Source organism: Convolutriloba macropyga, chromosome 7 (genome assembly GCF_964194025.1).
Source record: "Convolutriloba macropyga chromosome 7, txConMacr16.3, whole genome shotgun sequence".
In the NCBI taxonomy this organism is placed as follows: Eukaryota; Metazoa; Xenacoelomorpha; order Acoela; family Convolutidae; genus Convolutriloba; species Convolutriloba macropyga.
The window spans coordinates 45,001,491-45,014,650 of NC_134474.1; the positions used below are offsets into that span (position 1 = coordinate 45,001,491).

Consider the following 13,160-nt stretch of genomic DNA (forward strand, 5'->3'; position numbering starts at 1 on the left):
AGAGGGATAGATATAGAGAGACTCGCAGAGGCATATTGTCGTAAAATTGGTTTTTCTGATGAATAGAGAGGCAGCGGTAAAATATTTGATGGCCAACAATACCACATTGACCTTCAAGTAAAACAATTAAAATACGATAAAAACTTCGGTCAAATTTTTTTTCCTAGCTCGTTGAAATGTGGAGGTATGATTTTGTTATTTACTGGCTTTACTCGCAAAATAGTTCTTCGGTTTTAGGAGTTCTAGAATCTCAAGTGATGGCGTTTTTAGGATCTTTTTGAAACATTCTAAAGATTATTTCAGTTTCTTTTTTATGTTCAGAAAATTTGCAACCCAGTAACGACCGACTCGTGAACATAATAACGGCTATTATATTGGACCTATAGCCATGATAATGTATCTATAATCCATAATTGACAAGATCCATCAGTATAAAATCATGTCTAGATGGTTATGACAAAACCCCATTCTATCCCCATTCCAGAACATTCTCCATGAAGGCCACCATGCCCAGAGAGATTGGGTAGAGTGCAATCGCAACGATTCCCAGGTAGGTAGGGCTCACAGGGTAGAACAAACGGTAGAAAACGGCGAGGAATCCGAAGAACAACTCGAAGAGAAGGATGACGGTGACCTCAGCCGAGAAGTACCACTCGAGGTCTCGGAAGTAGACAAGGGCACAGAATACACCCAAACAGAGGGTGTTGTTCATGATGCATGCACCGTAGATCTGAGAGTATGTCATGTTGATCTTGTCCTTCTCTTTCTGCATCGCCAGCAGGATTGAACTCACCTGAATAACATATCTATCATATGGCGGTTCCTGCTCTGGTTGAGATCCGAGGCCGAACGAAAAGGAGACAGTAAAAGCCACACAAACTTGCACTATTATCATAGCATTTTTGCATCGCTTTTAGGTGAACTTTCTTCCAATATCTGAAAACCACAAGCCGAGACTCTGCAAGCGCAAACCGCACCATTCTCAAGTTACAGGGTCTTGTGAGCCTCAAAAACATACAAACACTGTTAATACTAGTATAGACTGGTATTAACAGTGTTTGTAAGTTTTTGAGGCTTAAATTGCATGTTTTCTGTTCATGTAAGGTCAATCTTGTAGAAAATTGCAACAAATATAGAATCGGTCTAACTTTTTCGGAATCATCCGACGAATTACTCACTTTGAAATGGCCAAATGAATGATTGAAGTCTATTTTGAACACATTCTGAGTGTCTAGACAAATGAGAATATACCTATGTCAACTGAATGTGTTCAAAATAGACTTCAATAACTCATTTGGCCATTTCACCTGCGTATGTACTGTTTCAAGACAAAAAGGGTAATTCCGAAAAAGTTAGACCGATTCATTATTGGTTACAACTTTCTACAAGATTAATGGTACATGAACAGAAAACAAATGCAATTAACGTTCATTGAATGGGAACTTGCGTTCAAATATATCCTTATACGGAAGAAAGTCGGATACATTGGAGATCAATATTACTTTTTTAACCACAACAACAGAAAACCGAACAGAACCCCATTCCAGAACCATGATTAACGTGTCCTTTTTGGTTTGAAAGTCATTCGCCAGTCAAATTAATAAAAATTAATTTTTGTTAGCCAATTCGATGCTTCTAAAATCAGTTCGATTTTGGCTTCTTATTCATTGGCATATATGAAAAAAAAGTTGTCTTTATTCAAAGAAGTTGCAATTTTCTCTATACCAGTTTTCCTAGAGTTTATTTCAGTAACTCCGCCACTGCCGGTCCCCAGCCCGGAATGAAAAAGGGGGAGGGTTTAAACCACACAGAACATACTGGAAAATCTCAAAAAGTCAGTCTTTAACTTGACTTTAGATTTCCGACAACCTATTTTATAATTTTCTTCAATTTCTACAGGTATTGTATGAATTTGTATATTTTAAGGACCTGAGAGCGAAAGCAATGGTAAAACCTAGCTTGGCTCATGAACATAGTTATGAATTTTCCCTATTTCAGAGAAGATCAGAGTCTGAATCAGAGTCTTGAATCAGAGAAAAATCAGAGTCTGAATCAGAGTCTGAATCAGAGAAAAATCAGAGTCTGAATCAGAGTCTGATTCAGACAAAAATCAGACTCTGAATCAGAGGAATTCAGAGCGAAATGTGACCTGAATCAGAGTCTGAATCAGTACTGATAATTTCTGAATTTTACTCTGATTCAGTACTGAATTTGCTTTTGAGTTAGGTACGGGTAGTATTCCGTCGGCATATTTACGTAATCCCCAATCCCGCGTCATAATTTTTATAGAGTGGTTTTAGATAGGGCTAACTTTTCGGTAAACAGTTGAGAAAACGTGAAAAGTTCCTTACCAGGAGCAAGTAAAGTGAACTAACTCGATAAGAGGACTAACCAATTCCGATGCGTTAGAGCATAGAGGTGTGACAACAAATGAGACATAAAATGGGCTGATGTTGATGTACTGGGCATTGTCTGAGTCAGTGAGGGCATTCAGGGCATCACACATGGGGTCAGAGAAGATGGTCACGATGGCCACTCCTCCCAACAGTCTCCACGCTGACCCTACTGCTATCACCCACTTGGGCTCCTCTTCCTCTCCAGCACCACCTGAAAGTTAACCCAGGTTTAGGTGTCCGACCCTAGACCACTCTGATCAGACCATTTCCCAGACTTTGCACTCTGATTCAGACCATCGTGCGACCCAAAGCCCTCTGATCAGACCGACTCAAAAATTTGTGGGACTTTCGATTGACCCAAAAATTCTCCTGACTTTCTAGCGACCAAAACTTGTGCGACCTTCGTGCGACAAAACATTGGAATTATATGAAACCGTGGGGAGAAGTCCTTGACGGGGGAACAAACAGCAATCGTTATTTCAGGTAGATGTTCCTCCACTACTTAGGGAGAGATCATGACTTATCTACCGAGAAGTGAATACCTGAGGAGTGAATACATCACAAAAGGTTTAGAGAACAATCAGATGTAAATGTTGCGCAAGTTACGCATTAAATAGCTAAACAAGAAGTTCTTCTTGTTCAACGTATACTTGACCAGAGATGAAGCCTTGAGGAACAAGATAGAACAAGAACTCGGGTTATGAAAACTTACGAATTTCGATTGCTTCAGACTAGTTGCTTTTATGGTTACTATGCTAGGGCAAAAAAACGATTCATGAAGTAGAAAGCAAATTACAAAAGTTACAATGCCCAATAAAAGCAAATTAAGTCCAATTTTAATCACCGCGCAGTTTTATGACAAAGTTTTCAAACATGGGCATCGGCAATTTTACTGCGCATACTTTGTCATTTTTGTGACATGATCACTATGAAATATAAGATTGTTTCCAAACTTCTCTGCTGCGGAATTTTTAACGTTAAAGTAGGACCCTGATTCTTTTTTTGTAATTGCCTGCTTTTTTGTCAAATAAGTCTTGCTTGTGCAATTAATTAGTACAGTTCAACATACATGTAATTTGTTTTCAACCCAAAGAAGTGAGTTTTCCAACTCTTATCTCCGAAAACTCTCGCTACAGTGTTCCTGCAATAAATTCAATGCAGATCAATGCCAGCTTAGTTTCCTCTGCTTTTGAGAACAAATTCTTGAACCTTTCGCGGTCGGGTTTATAAGCTCAAATTTCCTTGCAGATGTTTTTGCTCAATGCCACTTAATAAATTTGGTTTAATCAATTAATTTTATTATTGCACTTTACATTTTGAAATTAAATCAAAGCGGAGGTGAGTACTAGTCCCAGTCAACGTCAGTAGATTATCTTGTAATACCTTGTAGCAATTTCTGCTTTAAAATTTTTCAGCACCAAAGATTATATAGCAAGAACAGAAGAAATTGCGAGATATGGTATTTATCCTGACATTCTAAATCGACTTAGGTAAGTTCACATTAAACATTTATATAAAAACTTTGCAACTATTTTTTGCTTGCTTTCTAAACTAAAAGACTGAATGGAGCAAATCGAGTTAAATGATAATGGTGGCCCATCACGCAAATTCTTCTCCTCTTGCAAGATAAATTTGTCTTGGAAAATTTTACAACAGAAATTGCTATTACAAGATTTTTGCAATATATTAAAAGATAAACTTGGGCGTTGACGTGGTAAAATACCTTTTTTTGTCTTATTTGTTCCGACCCAGTTGTGGGGGAGAGAATTTTATACTCAAATGAGTCTTTTTGTTGAGTCAATTTTGGCCGATCGATATATTCATCAAAAAGAGTTGAGACTGGTATCATTAGTAAGCCGGTCCATCGTAGAATATTGAAAAAAAAATAGAAATTTTTTCAATTTCCTTTTCTACAAGGAGTTATCGAGGTTTAAATGTTTTTGCATAGTGAACGAAATATCACTGTTTTTACTCACATTTTACGTACTTTGTTAACCAAATTTTTATTGATCTTAATAAAAAATTGTTAAATTTGTCAACAACAATATTATTGGTCTTACTTTTCAGGATAGAGGAGGCTCGTCCCTTGGTTTTATTTGATTCGTTTTGTTAATATGTTTGACAATTTTTTCGAATCAGATTTTTATAAATCAAAAAGCTCCAAATAAGCGTTTTGTAAATCTCATTTTGTTTAATATGCCGGAAGGAGAGAACTAAAATCTGCTGCCACTATCTTTGAAAGCTGCACAAAGATCTATTGTGTAATTTAGTTTCCTATTAGAGTCTCGTATAATTGAAATTTTGCCGGTTATTTCGAAATTTTCGAAATATACAAAGTAATCATTTTTGTTTTATTGACATATATCATTTACTGATTGATCTATTTTGCAAACACATAGAAAAAGTAATAGTTTTTGTTGCACGCGCCGCAGGGTCTAGGATTGGACTCATCTGGGTCTAGGTTTGGACTCATCTTAGATTCCTAAAATCATTTTATGGATTATTTTGGGGCGCTGTCTTTTTCAAAATATTTTTGAAATTTTGTTTCTTTATGTTTATTAATGACAAGATTGATTTAAAAATTAGTTCCAATTAATGACAGATGCTTTTTTCAAAAACGCGAGGACAAATGAATAAGTATGAGGTTTTGAGAGAAAAATCATTGTTTTTATGGTTTTGACAATGTGTTTTCGTAAACTTTAATTGATTTCTTTTTTTGTTTTAAAATACCTTAAGTTGTTATATAACGCCTCTTATGATTTTGAATATATTTGCTTAAAGAAAATGTCAGTGAAGTTCTAATGTTTGCAATTTTTTTTTACCTTTTTCGGTATATCTCAAATCTTATTACTGTATATCTCAAACTATACAGGGCAAAAACTATTCCAAGTGAAGTCCAAAGTGCTCTTCATTGTTTATTGATTTTAAGTAACGTTTTCTTGGCTTTTTACGAAATTGTGATTTTAGCATATTTGCCTAGACCTGTGGTTATTACTTTTCCTTTCCAGACTATCACATTGAAATTGCTCCAATTGGCATTGGTCTCATCAGCTTTCTTTAGTTCTAAATAATATTTTCGCTGTTGGTTATTTTGACTGACGTCAGAGCTTAGAACTGTTTTTTCATACGAGTTAGGTCATACGAGTTTTTTCATACGTGTTTTTTCATACAGGTCAATACTTGTGTTTTTTTTCTCTCTTTTTCACAAAACGCTGTTACAAAGAAGACTCATATATGAACAAAAAAGAAACAAGCGAAAAATTCATTTTCTTCTTGTTCAATTTTTATTGGGTTTCAATGTCTTATAGTTATGATGGCTTCAACGCTGTGGTTTCAAAACATTGCTTGTAGATTTTTTCGTGTCCGGCTAGTAGTTTTGTGTCGTCTTATTACCTGGTCTCACTAATAATAAACACAAATAGTTTCCTGAGCTGTTGCCTTCTGAGCATTATCGCTTTCATCTTATTTCGGCCAATATTGTAGCTTGTTCTGTGTAACGGAAGATCCTAATCTCTTTCATTTGAACCATGATCCAATCCTCATGATGGTTTTATTTCAGTGAATGGTTTCTTGGATTTGGTACTACGCATACTACGCATTTTCATAAACAAATTCTGGTTTTAAAAATTGCCAATTTCTGTGTATTTTTAATTTCAGTTAATGGCTTACAGTTTTCACGAAAACAAAACCGTTCTCGCGCAAAATTTACTCCACATTCTTTTAGTTTCGCCTCTAATTATTGTTCGTATTGTTGTCGTACGGCATATTCTTGAAAATCAAAGAACCTTATTTGTTTAAGAGTTTCGTGAGTTTTCCAAACTGTTCACTATTTGTTGTTGTTTCTTTGCCGCGTTTTTTGGGGTTGTTTTGGTTCCTTGCCACATTATCAAGCTCATGGGGTGGCACAATTGGCGGTAAAAGAATGTGCAATTGAAGATATTTAACGTCTTCCTTTAATAGCCTTTTGTTTTCAGCGCTTTCTTGTTAAATTGAATTTTTTCTTCGTCTGTTGTTGTTCTTTTCGTAGACGGCATAATATGGTTTGCTGACAGGTCTCAGTTGCTTTATAAAAATAAATTAACTTTCCTATTGAGCCCAATTGATACGTATTTGTTTAAATCTATCTAATATTGGTTGTTTTTAAGAAAAATGTATTTTTGATCTTCTTTGTCGACCTGTTACCAAGTATCATTTCTCACAGGTATGATAAATTATCTAATGAAGTACAGGTTAATTTGTGTAGTTCAGGTTTAGGTTTTATCTGATTCCATTTTCTTTTTGTAATTAATTGATTCTCAAATACAGAAATCAAATTTTGGTCGTAATTAACGTTAGCTATTATTTGATATTTGTGTTAATCTTGTCCAGTACTCTCATAAATGGCAAGTCGCGTCGGCCATCTAATCGAGTCTATTTTTTCATTTTGTCATTTGTCGATTTGTGAATTTTTGAAATTTTTTTATCTCTTCCTCATTGTTAGACAATCAAATCAGAACGGTGATGTGCGGGTTCGGAACACTATGTGCTAACGCACATTAGCGAGCCTCATTGTGTATTGTAAGATTTGAAAAATGCAGTAATAGATTTAATTGATTAAACCAAAATTATTGAGTGGCATAGGAAAAAATTATTTGCAAAAATTGAAGCTTATAAACCTGACCACCAAACTTTCGACGATTTTTTTCGCAAAAGCAGAGGTAACCATCGCTGGCATTGCCTTGCCTGAAGTTGTTACAAGACTATTTTTCGGTAGCAAGAAGTTTCAAAGATAAAAAACCGATTACATCGAAAACTCTTTATAGTTTTGGCAAGCAGCACAATCGTCAAAAATCACGCAGTTACAAAAATCTAATTGGTTTAATCATTGATTTCACTTTTAACTATTTAAACTTTTAATTTTGACAAAACAAGAATTATTCACGAAAGGTCTGAACAAAAAGAGCGAAAGGCAAAGAGAAAGGCGAAAATTTCCCGTCCAATATTTTTTTGATATATTAATTGGTACGTGTGGTGTGATTGCAATTCTAGCTAGAGTAAATGTAATTCATCGACAGGATTTCACTATTTTCATGCAAATTTACAAGGTACCTTTTGCTGTATCCCAATCGCATTGCGTTAAAGTATATTCAGCTGTTTTTTCGCCAAAACGTTTGATGAATTTTGTGGTATTGTCTTTGTTCATTTACTTCAGACACTAATGCGTCTGAAATACTTTTTCCCAATTACAAACAACTTCCTTTCATTTCATCCTCCTATTTTCGTCGGCTGAGCTTACCTTCTTCGTTTTGGACGAGGGGTTCGTTGTCTGACAGGTCATTGGATGAGAGATTGACTCCTCTAGCCTGTGCAGCTGCCCTTGCCTTCATCCTCCACAGTCTCCCGAGGTTTCTAGCCACTCTCCTCACTCGGATGTCCTCAGCGTCTATTGTCTTGTACATTGGATCTTCCTCTACTTCCCTGAAACAGTACAAATTGAAATAAGCGATGCTTCAAACGACTGAGTCGAAAGTACAACCATTTTGATCAAAAAGTGGGCTGCAATCGGAGCATCTCTCAGTTTCTAATTTTAAAATTATTTAAGCCTTAAAAATTGATTACAATTTAAGTAGTTTAATAATTGCGAAACTATCAGCGTCTTTGATAACCACTAGGATCAATGGCTACCAATTTTCCAGGAGTTGAAAAAAAATGAAATATTTTCGACAAAAAAGCAAAATTGAGTATAATAGCTTCCATGTTTTAAAACTTCACACAATTTAAAACTAAAAATGTTTCAACCTATTCGAGCCTTGGTCAAATATTAACTATTTTGGTTGGCTCTGGTTCTCCGGAATTTATTTTAAAAAGTTGTTTGTTTTCAACCGCAGTTTACTGGAAAATCATATCTTCAATTGCATAGAAGGCACCAGTCATTTCTTTTTATCGGTGATTGAAGACCGCTAAATATGACCGGTCTTCCTTGTTATCTTCTTATTCACTACTTTATTCGTTGACCACAAACGCCGTTTTATCATCAATAAGCACTTTCCGCCACTTTCTCTCATTGCCATTTAATAAGAGATCAGCTGCTTCAATTTTAGTTTTTTATTTAGCGTTCTTGGGTCATCTTAAATTAGGGTAGATGGATCATAGATTTATAAATATTGCACTCCTCGGGCTTTTACCGTTTCATGACTTTTAACATATCGTAATATCGAACTCTCATAAATTCCTTGAAACCAAAAAAGAGATCATCTGCAATTCATTGGACACTATAGCAAGATCATACACAGTACCATGTCTTAAGTGAGTCGAACATATGTTGTCTTAGATGTGGTTTCTGAGAAGCGTCCTTCTGAGTTGCGGAACTTACGTGGTTCCGAAAGAGATGAATTTGTAGGCCGCATGTGCCATGAGCTTCTGTCGCCTAATTCTCATGTGGACGTTGACCTTGGAATCCTCGACGTTGACCGAGCACCAGATCTGGGAGACGAGGTATCCAATGAACCCGATGAAACAAATTATCATCGTTGCCAGGGCTGCGTACTTTACGTACTCCGGCTGCGCTACTTTGACCTGGAAATTAAATGCACAGACCATCAATTTGATTCTTGAGAAAATTCTTTTTCATCAATTTTTGGCCTTCAAACTCTGCGTTCTTTTCGCTTCTGCTGTAGCGAAACAGGACAATACAAAACGGGGCTTCCATCATTTTTAACAGAAAAAATTTGACAATCGAACAATCTAAACTATAAAACTAGTTTGCTATGCGCTCTAAATCGTACTTTTAGTGTACCCACCTTCCCCCAGCTTTTGATTTTGATTTCCGTGTGATACAAACACTTTTTCTTGACTTCATAGAAAGTATTGTATAATTGCTTATACGTCAGCTATTAATGGAGGGGAAGCTTTTTTGGTCATGTCTCAACTTTAAAAGATGCTCTTAATAGATCTTATATCTTGAATGTTTATCTGTGTGAATCGCGCAAATGTTTCGATTTTTTGTTCGGTAGTTACCCGTGTTGACGATAATGAAGGAAAGAAGCGACGAATATTAAGTGATAGATTGTCTTCGCATTTAGGCGAAATAATTCTATATCCCAAGAATTCCAACTTGCCTGTCTAGCTCCAAACTTCCAATCAGCAGCTTGGACTATCAAGTATGGAAACACTGTTCCCACCATTCCAATTGCCACAAAAATTGTCTGCTTACTCGGCTGTACACCCTGTTTGGTCAACGAGAACCCAGTGCATGTTCCCTCAGCTGTTATCACAGACCCATCGTAGCTAGTCACAACATCTGTTCGTCCTACGAACAACGAGACACCCCATGCAATCGTCAACAGCAGAATTGTGCTACCTGCCAGGGTTCCCATTCCCACTGAAATTTCATCTTGAACAGTGCTGGCATCGCCCAGACCAGAAAAGATGATCATGACCGAATCGGGCACCGCGCCCATTACTGGCAGGACCACGCCCCCTATGATTGCGGGTTGGATGTCGAGGTCTAGCAACATCTCAGCACCCTCCGAGATCAACTTGGCTGCGAATCCTAAGATTGCCCCGTAGAACACAATCAGAACTAAGTTGCCCAGGATTTTGTCTGAACATGGGTAAAGGTCACTTGCGCAATGGTCACCTTCAGTTGTGTTGCCCGAATCTTCGCTAATGGGAGCAGCATCGTTATTAGTTACCGCAGAGTAGGCCACAGCTAAGAATGCACTAATGAGAATAAAAGTGCTCGTACTCAAATTGAAAGCCATTTTTAAAAGTAAATTCAAATATAAAACGTGTGTAACTAAGTTGTAACTAGAAAAGTTACGAATAGTAGTTAACTTTGGTTAATACAAAGTTATAACTCGTCAAGATTTGTTGCGGGTGATCAAACTGGAATTGGATATGGGCCAAAAATGTGAAGATAAACGAGAAGTACAAGCCGTCTATGTAGTACGAAGACAAAATTATCCAGTTTTTAATTGAAATTCAACTTCAGTAATTTGCTGATACTGTATACGCTTGCTTGGTTTTAATGCGTTTTGGTTGCATTTTGTATATTTTTATTAGTGCCGATTTTAATCAAGATTCAACTTTTTGAATAGAGAATTGGTGTGTAAGTTCACGTTTGTTGGTTTAACATGAACGCACCGTGTGTATAAAACAGAATAAAATGAGCATACGTTTCATATCTGTGTGTTTAACATTTGATCACCATTTTCATTGGCGCGGTTGCCAATTTAGCTGATTAAGACTGTATCGTTTGAGTATATATTAAGTATATTTGCCAAACGTGTTAAGTTTTGTGGCGTCTTGTGTTGTAGAACTATATATACATACCACATGTTTTCCGTTTAGTAAGTTTTGTAAATGATGATGGTAGTCTCGCAGTATCCGAGTCTTCGACCTATAGTTTTTAGGATCATAACCCCTTCCCGGTCGTTATGAAAATCACAATTGTGATCTTCATAACGTCCCGGGAGGGGTTGTGATCCTAAAAACTATAGGTCGAAGACTTATAGTTTATGTTTAAATAAGTTAACCCATTCCGTTTATGTTTAAATAAGTTTCAGATAAAAATACAGCGCAAGCGAACTTTCGAAAAACGCCAGATTTTAATGAGCAGTAACGTAAATTTTTTCAATCGAATCTATGTTTATTATTAATATTTAGTCTTTCAAGTTTTCGTTGTTTTACCTTCCCCTATTACTTTTTGGGGCAATTTTTGCATTTTTTTTATCAAAAAATACTATTTCGACGCGCCTCAAATGATCATGTATATTTTAGAGTACAATTTTAGTGTTTTGTTTGGTGTCATATTGATCATAGTTCTCGGAAGAACAGATTGTAGTCACACAGAGGTCCACTGAGAGGTGACGAAATTTTTCTGCTCATTTACGGAAAACAGTTTATGGTTTGGAAAGTAAATATTCATAACTTGGAAAAGCTACAGAGCATCAAAATTATTTTGCTCGCTTGCATGGATTTCGAGAGTGTGACGATTTGCTGGTATAGCTTTCGTAGCAATGATAGAAATAATAGTGTGTTTTACTGATTAAATGAAAACATTCGAAATGCAAAAAAATGTTATTCAATAAAAAAGACTGAAAAATATAACTTATGTTAAGGAATTAGCCTAAAGAAGGTTTAGACAAATCGAGGATATGGAGTTTATATGGAGAAGAAGGTAAAAACAAAGAGTAACCACAGTCAATAATAATAAAAGGAGGGTTGTACTTCTTTTCAACCCGAATCATTTAACACCGTATATCTTAACCCCATATCATTTAATCACTCAATCATTTAACCCCTCTATCATTTCACACTGGCAATAAATAGTTGACATTGCAGACATCTTTTGCCATGACTCTGTGGATAACTTAATCCCATATTTTGTTTTGATAGTTTCATATCAAGTCTCACGAGCTGCTGAGGCATGGTTGTTTTACTAAATGATTATTTTACTATTTATTAGTTCAAATGACGTAAAAGTTTAAAATCGGGGTGACTTGACAGAGGGGTTAGGTAATAGGGGGTAAATAAAACGGGGGTTAAGTGATAGGGGTTAAATAAATAGGGATGGAAAAGCGGGACATCAAATAGGGAACAGCGTAAAGTAAACTTTTTTTGCCAATATTCTTCCAGAGATTTTTTTTGCTCGAGTGAAACTCAGGGAAGTCAGCAAGAAAACGTCAAGATTTTGATATATACAACGCTTACTTTCATATCTTGACTAAATTAGTTCCTTTGATGCACAACTCAGTCGATTACTACTTATCTAGCAAAACCTTGCAGGATTCAATCAGAATCTCGCTAGGCTGAGCAAGACAAGCGTTAGCTTCCAAATTTAAAATTTTTATACAAAAATGAACATATTTGGACACAATCATTGTGCAATACATGTTGTGAGTGATGAAATTTTGAATTTAAATTATGTGTACTGAATCAAAAAAGTGCCAGGACTACGAAATTTCAATAATCTAAACAAAGCTCTGCAAAAAGTCTAAATTATGACGAAATCTAATTCAAACTATAAAAGTTTGAATTAAAAAAATAATTCAAACAGTTTTGAATGTTAGATGTCTTTCAAAAATGGGGGCAAAGTTATTCCAAATTGAGCTGAAAAAAAATAGCAAAAACAGAGAAAATAATTTCTGGAGCCTTCATTATAGTGAAGCAAAAAAAAAATGAGAAATGAATAACCCTTTTGATAATTTTTCTTCTTCGATGTCGTATGAAATTTGCTAGTAACAAATGAATAGTTGACATTGCAGACATGTTTTGCCATGACTCTGTGGATAACTTAATCCCATATTTTGTTTTGGTAGTTTCATATCAAGTCGCACGAGCTGCTGAGGCATGGTTGTTTTACTAAGTGATTAATTTACTATTTATTAGTTCAAATGACGTAAAAGTTTAAAATCGGGGTGACTTGACAGATGGGTTAGGTAATAGAGGGTAAATAAAACAGGGGTTAAGTGATAGGGGTTAAATAAATAGGGATGGAAAAGCGGGACATCAAATAGGGAACAGCGTAAAGTAAACTTTTTTTGCCAATATTCTTCCAGAGATTTTTTTTGCTCGAGTGAAACTCAGGGAAGTCAGCAAGAAAACGTCAAGATTTTTATAAATACAACGCTTACTTTCATATCTTGACTAAGTTAGTTCCTTTGATGCACAACTCAGTCGATTACTACTTATCTAGCAAAACCTTGCAGGATTCAATCAGAATCTCGCTAGGCTGAGCAAGACAAGCGTTAGCTTCCAATTTTAAAATTTTTATACAAAAAT

At 35.8% G+C, this 13,160-nt stretch overlaps 1 protein-coding gene across 1 annotated transcript; it reads right to left on the reverse strand.

The window, feature by feature from the left end:
- Window positions 1–338: 338 nt before the first annotated feature.
- Window positions 339–10,578, reverse strand: LOC142342310 (uncharacterized). Its single transcript, XM_075393603.1, has 5 exons — window positions 9,494–10,578; window positions 8,749–8,951; window positions 7,672–7,853; window positions 2,393–2,607; window positions 339–793 (listed from the first exon to the last, which is right to left on the reverse strand). The coding sequence occupies exons 1-5, from the start codon at window positions 10,136–10,138 to the stop codon at window positions 470–472; spliced, it is 1,569 nt and encodes a 522-aa protein (XP_075249718.1). The 5' UTR covers window positions 10,139–10,578; the 3' UTR covers window positions 339–469.
- Window positions 10,579–13,160: the final 2,582 nt, after the last annotated feature.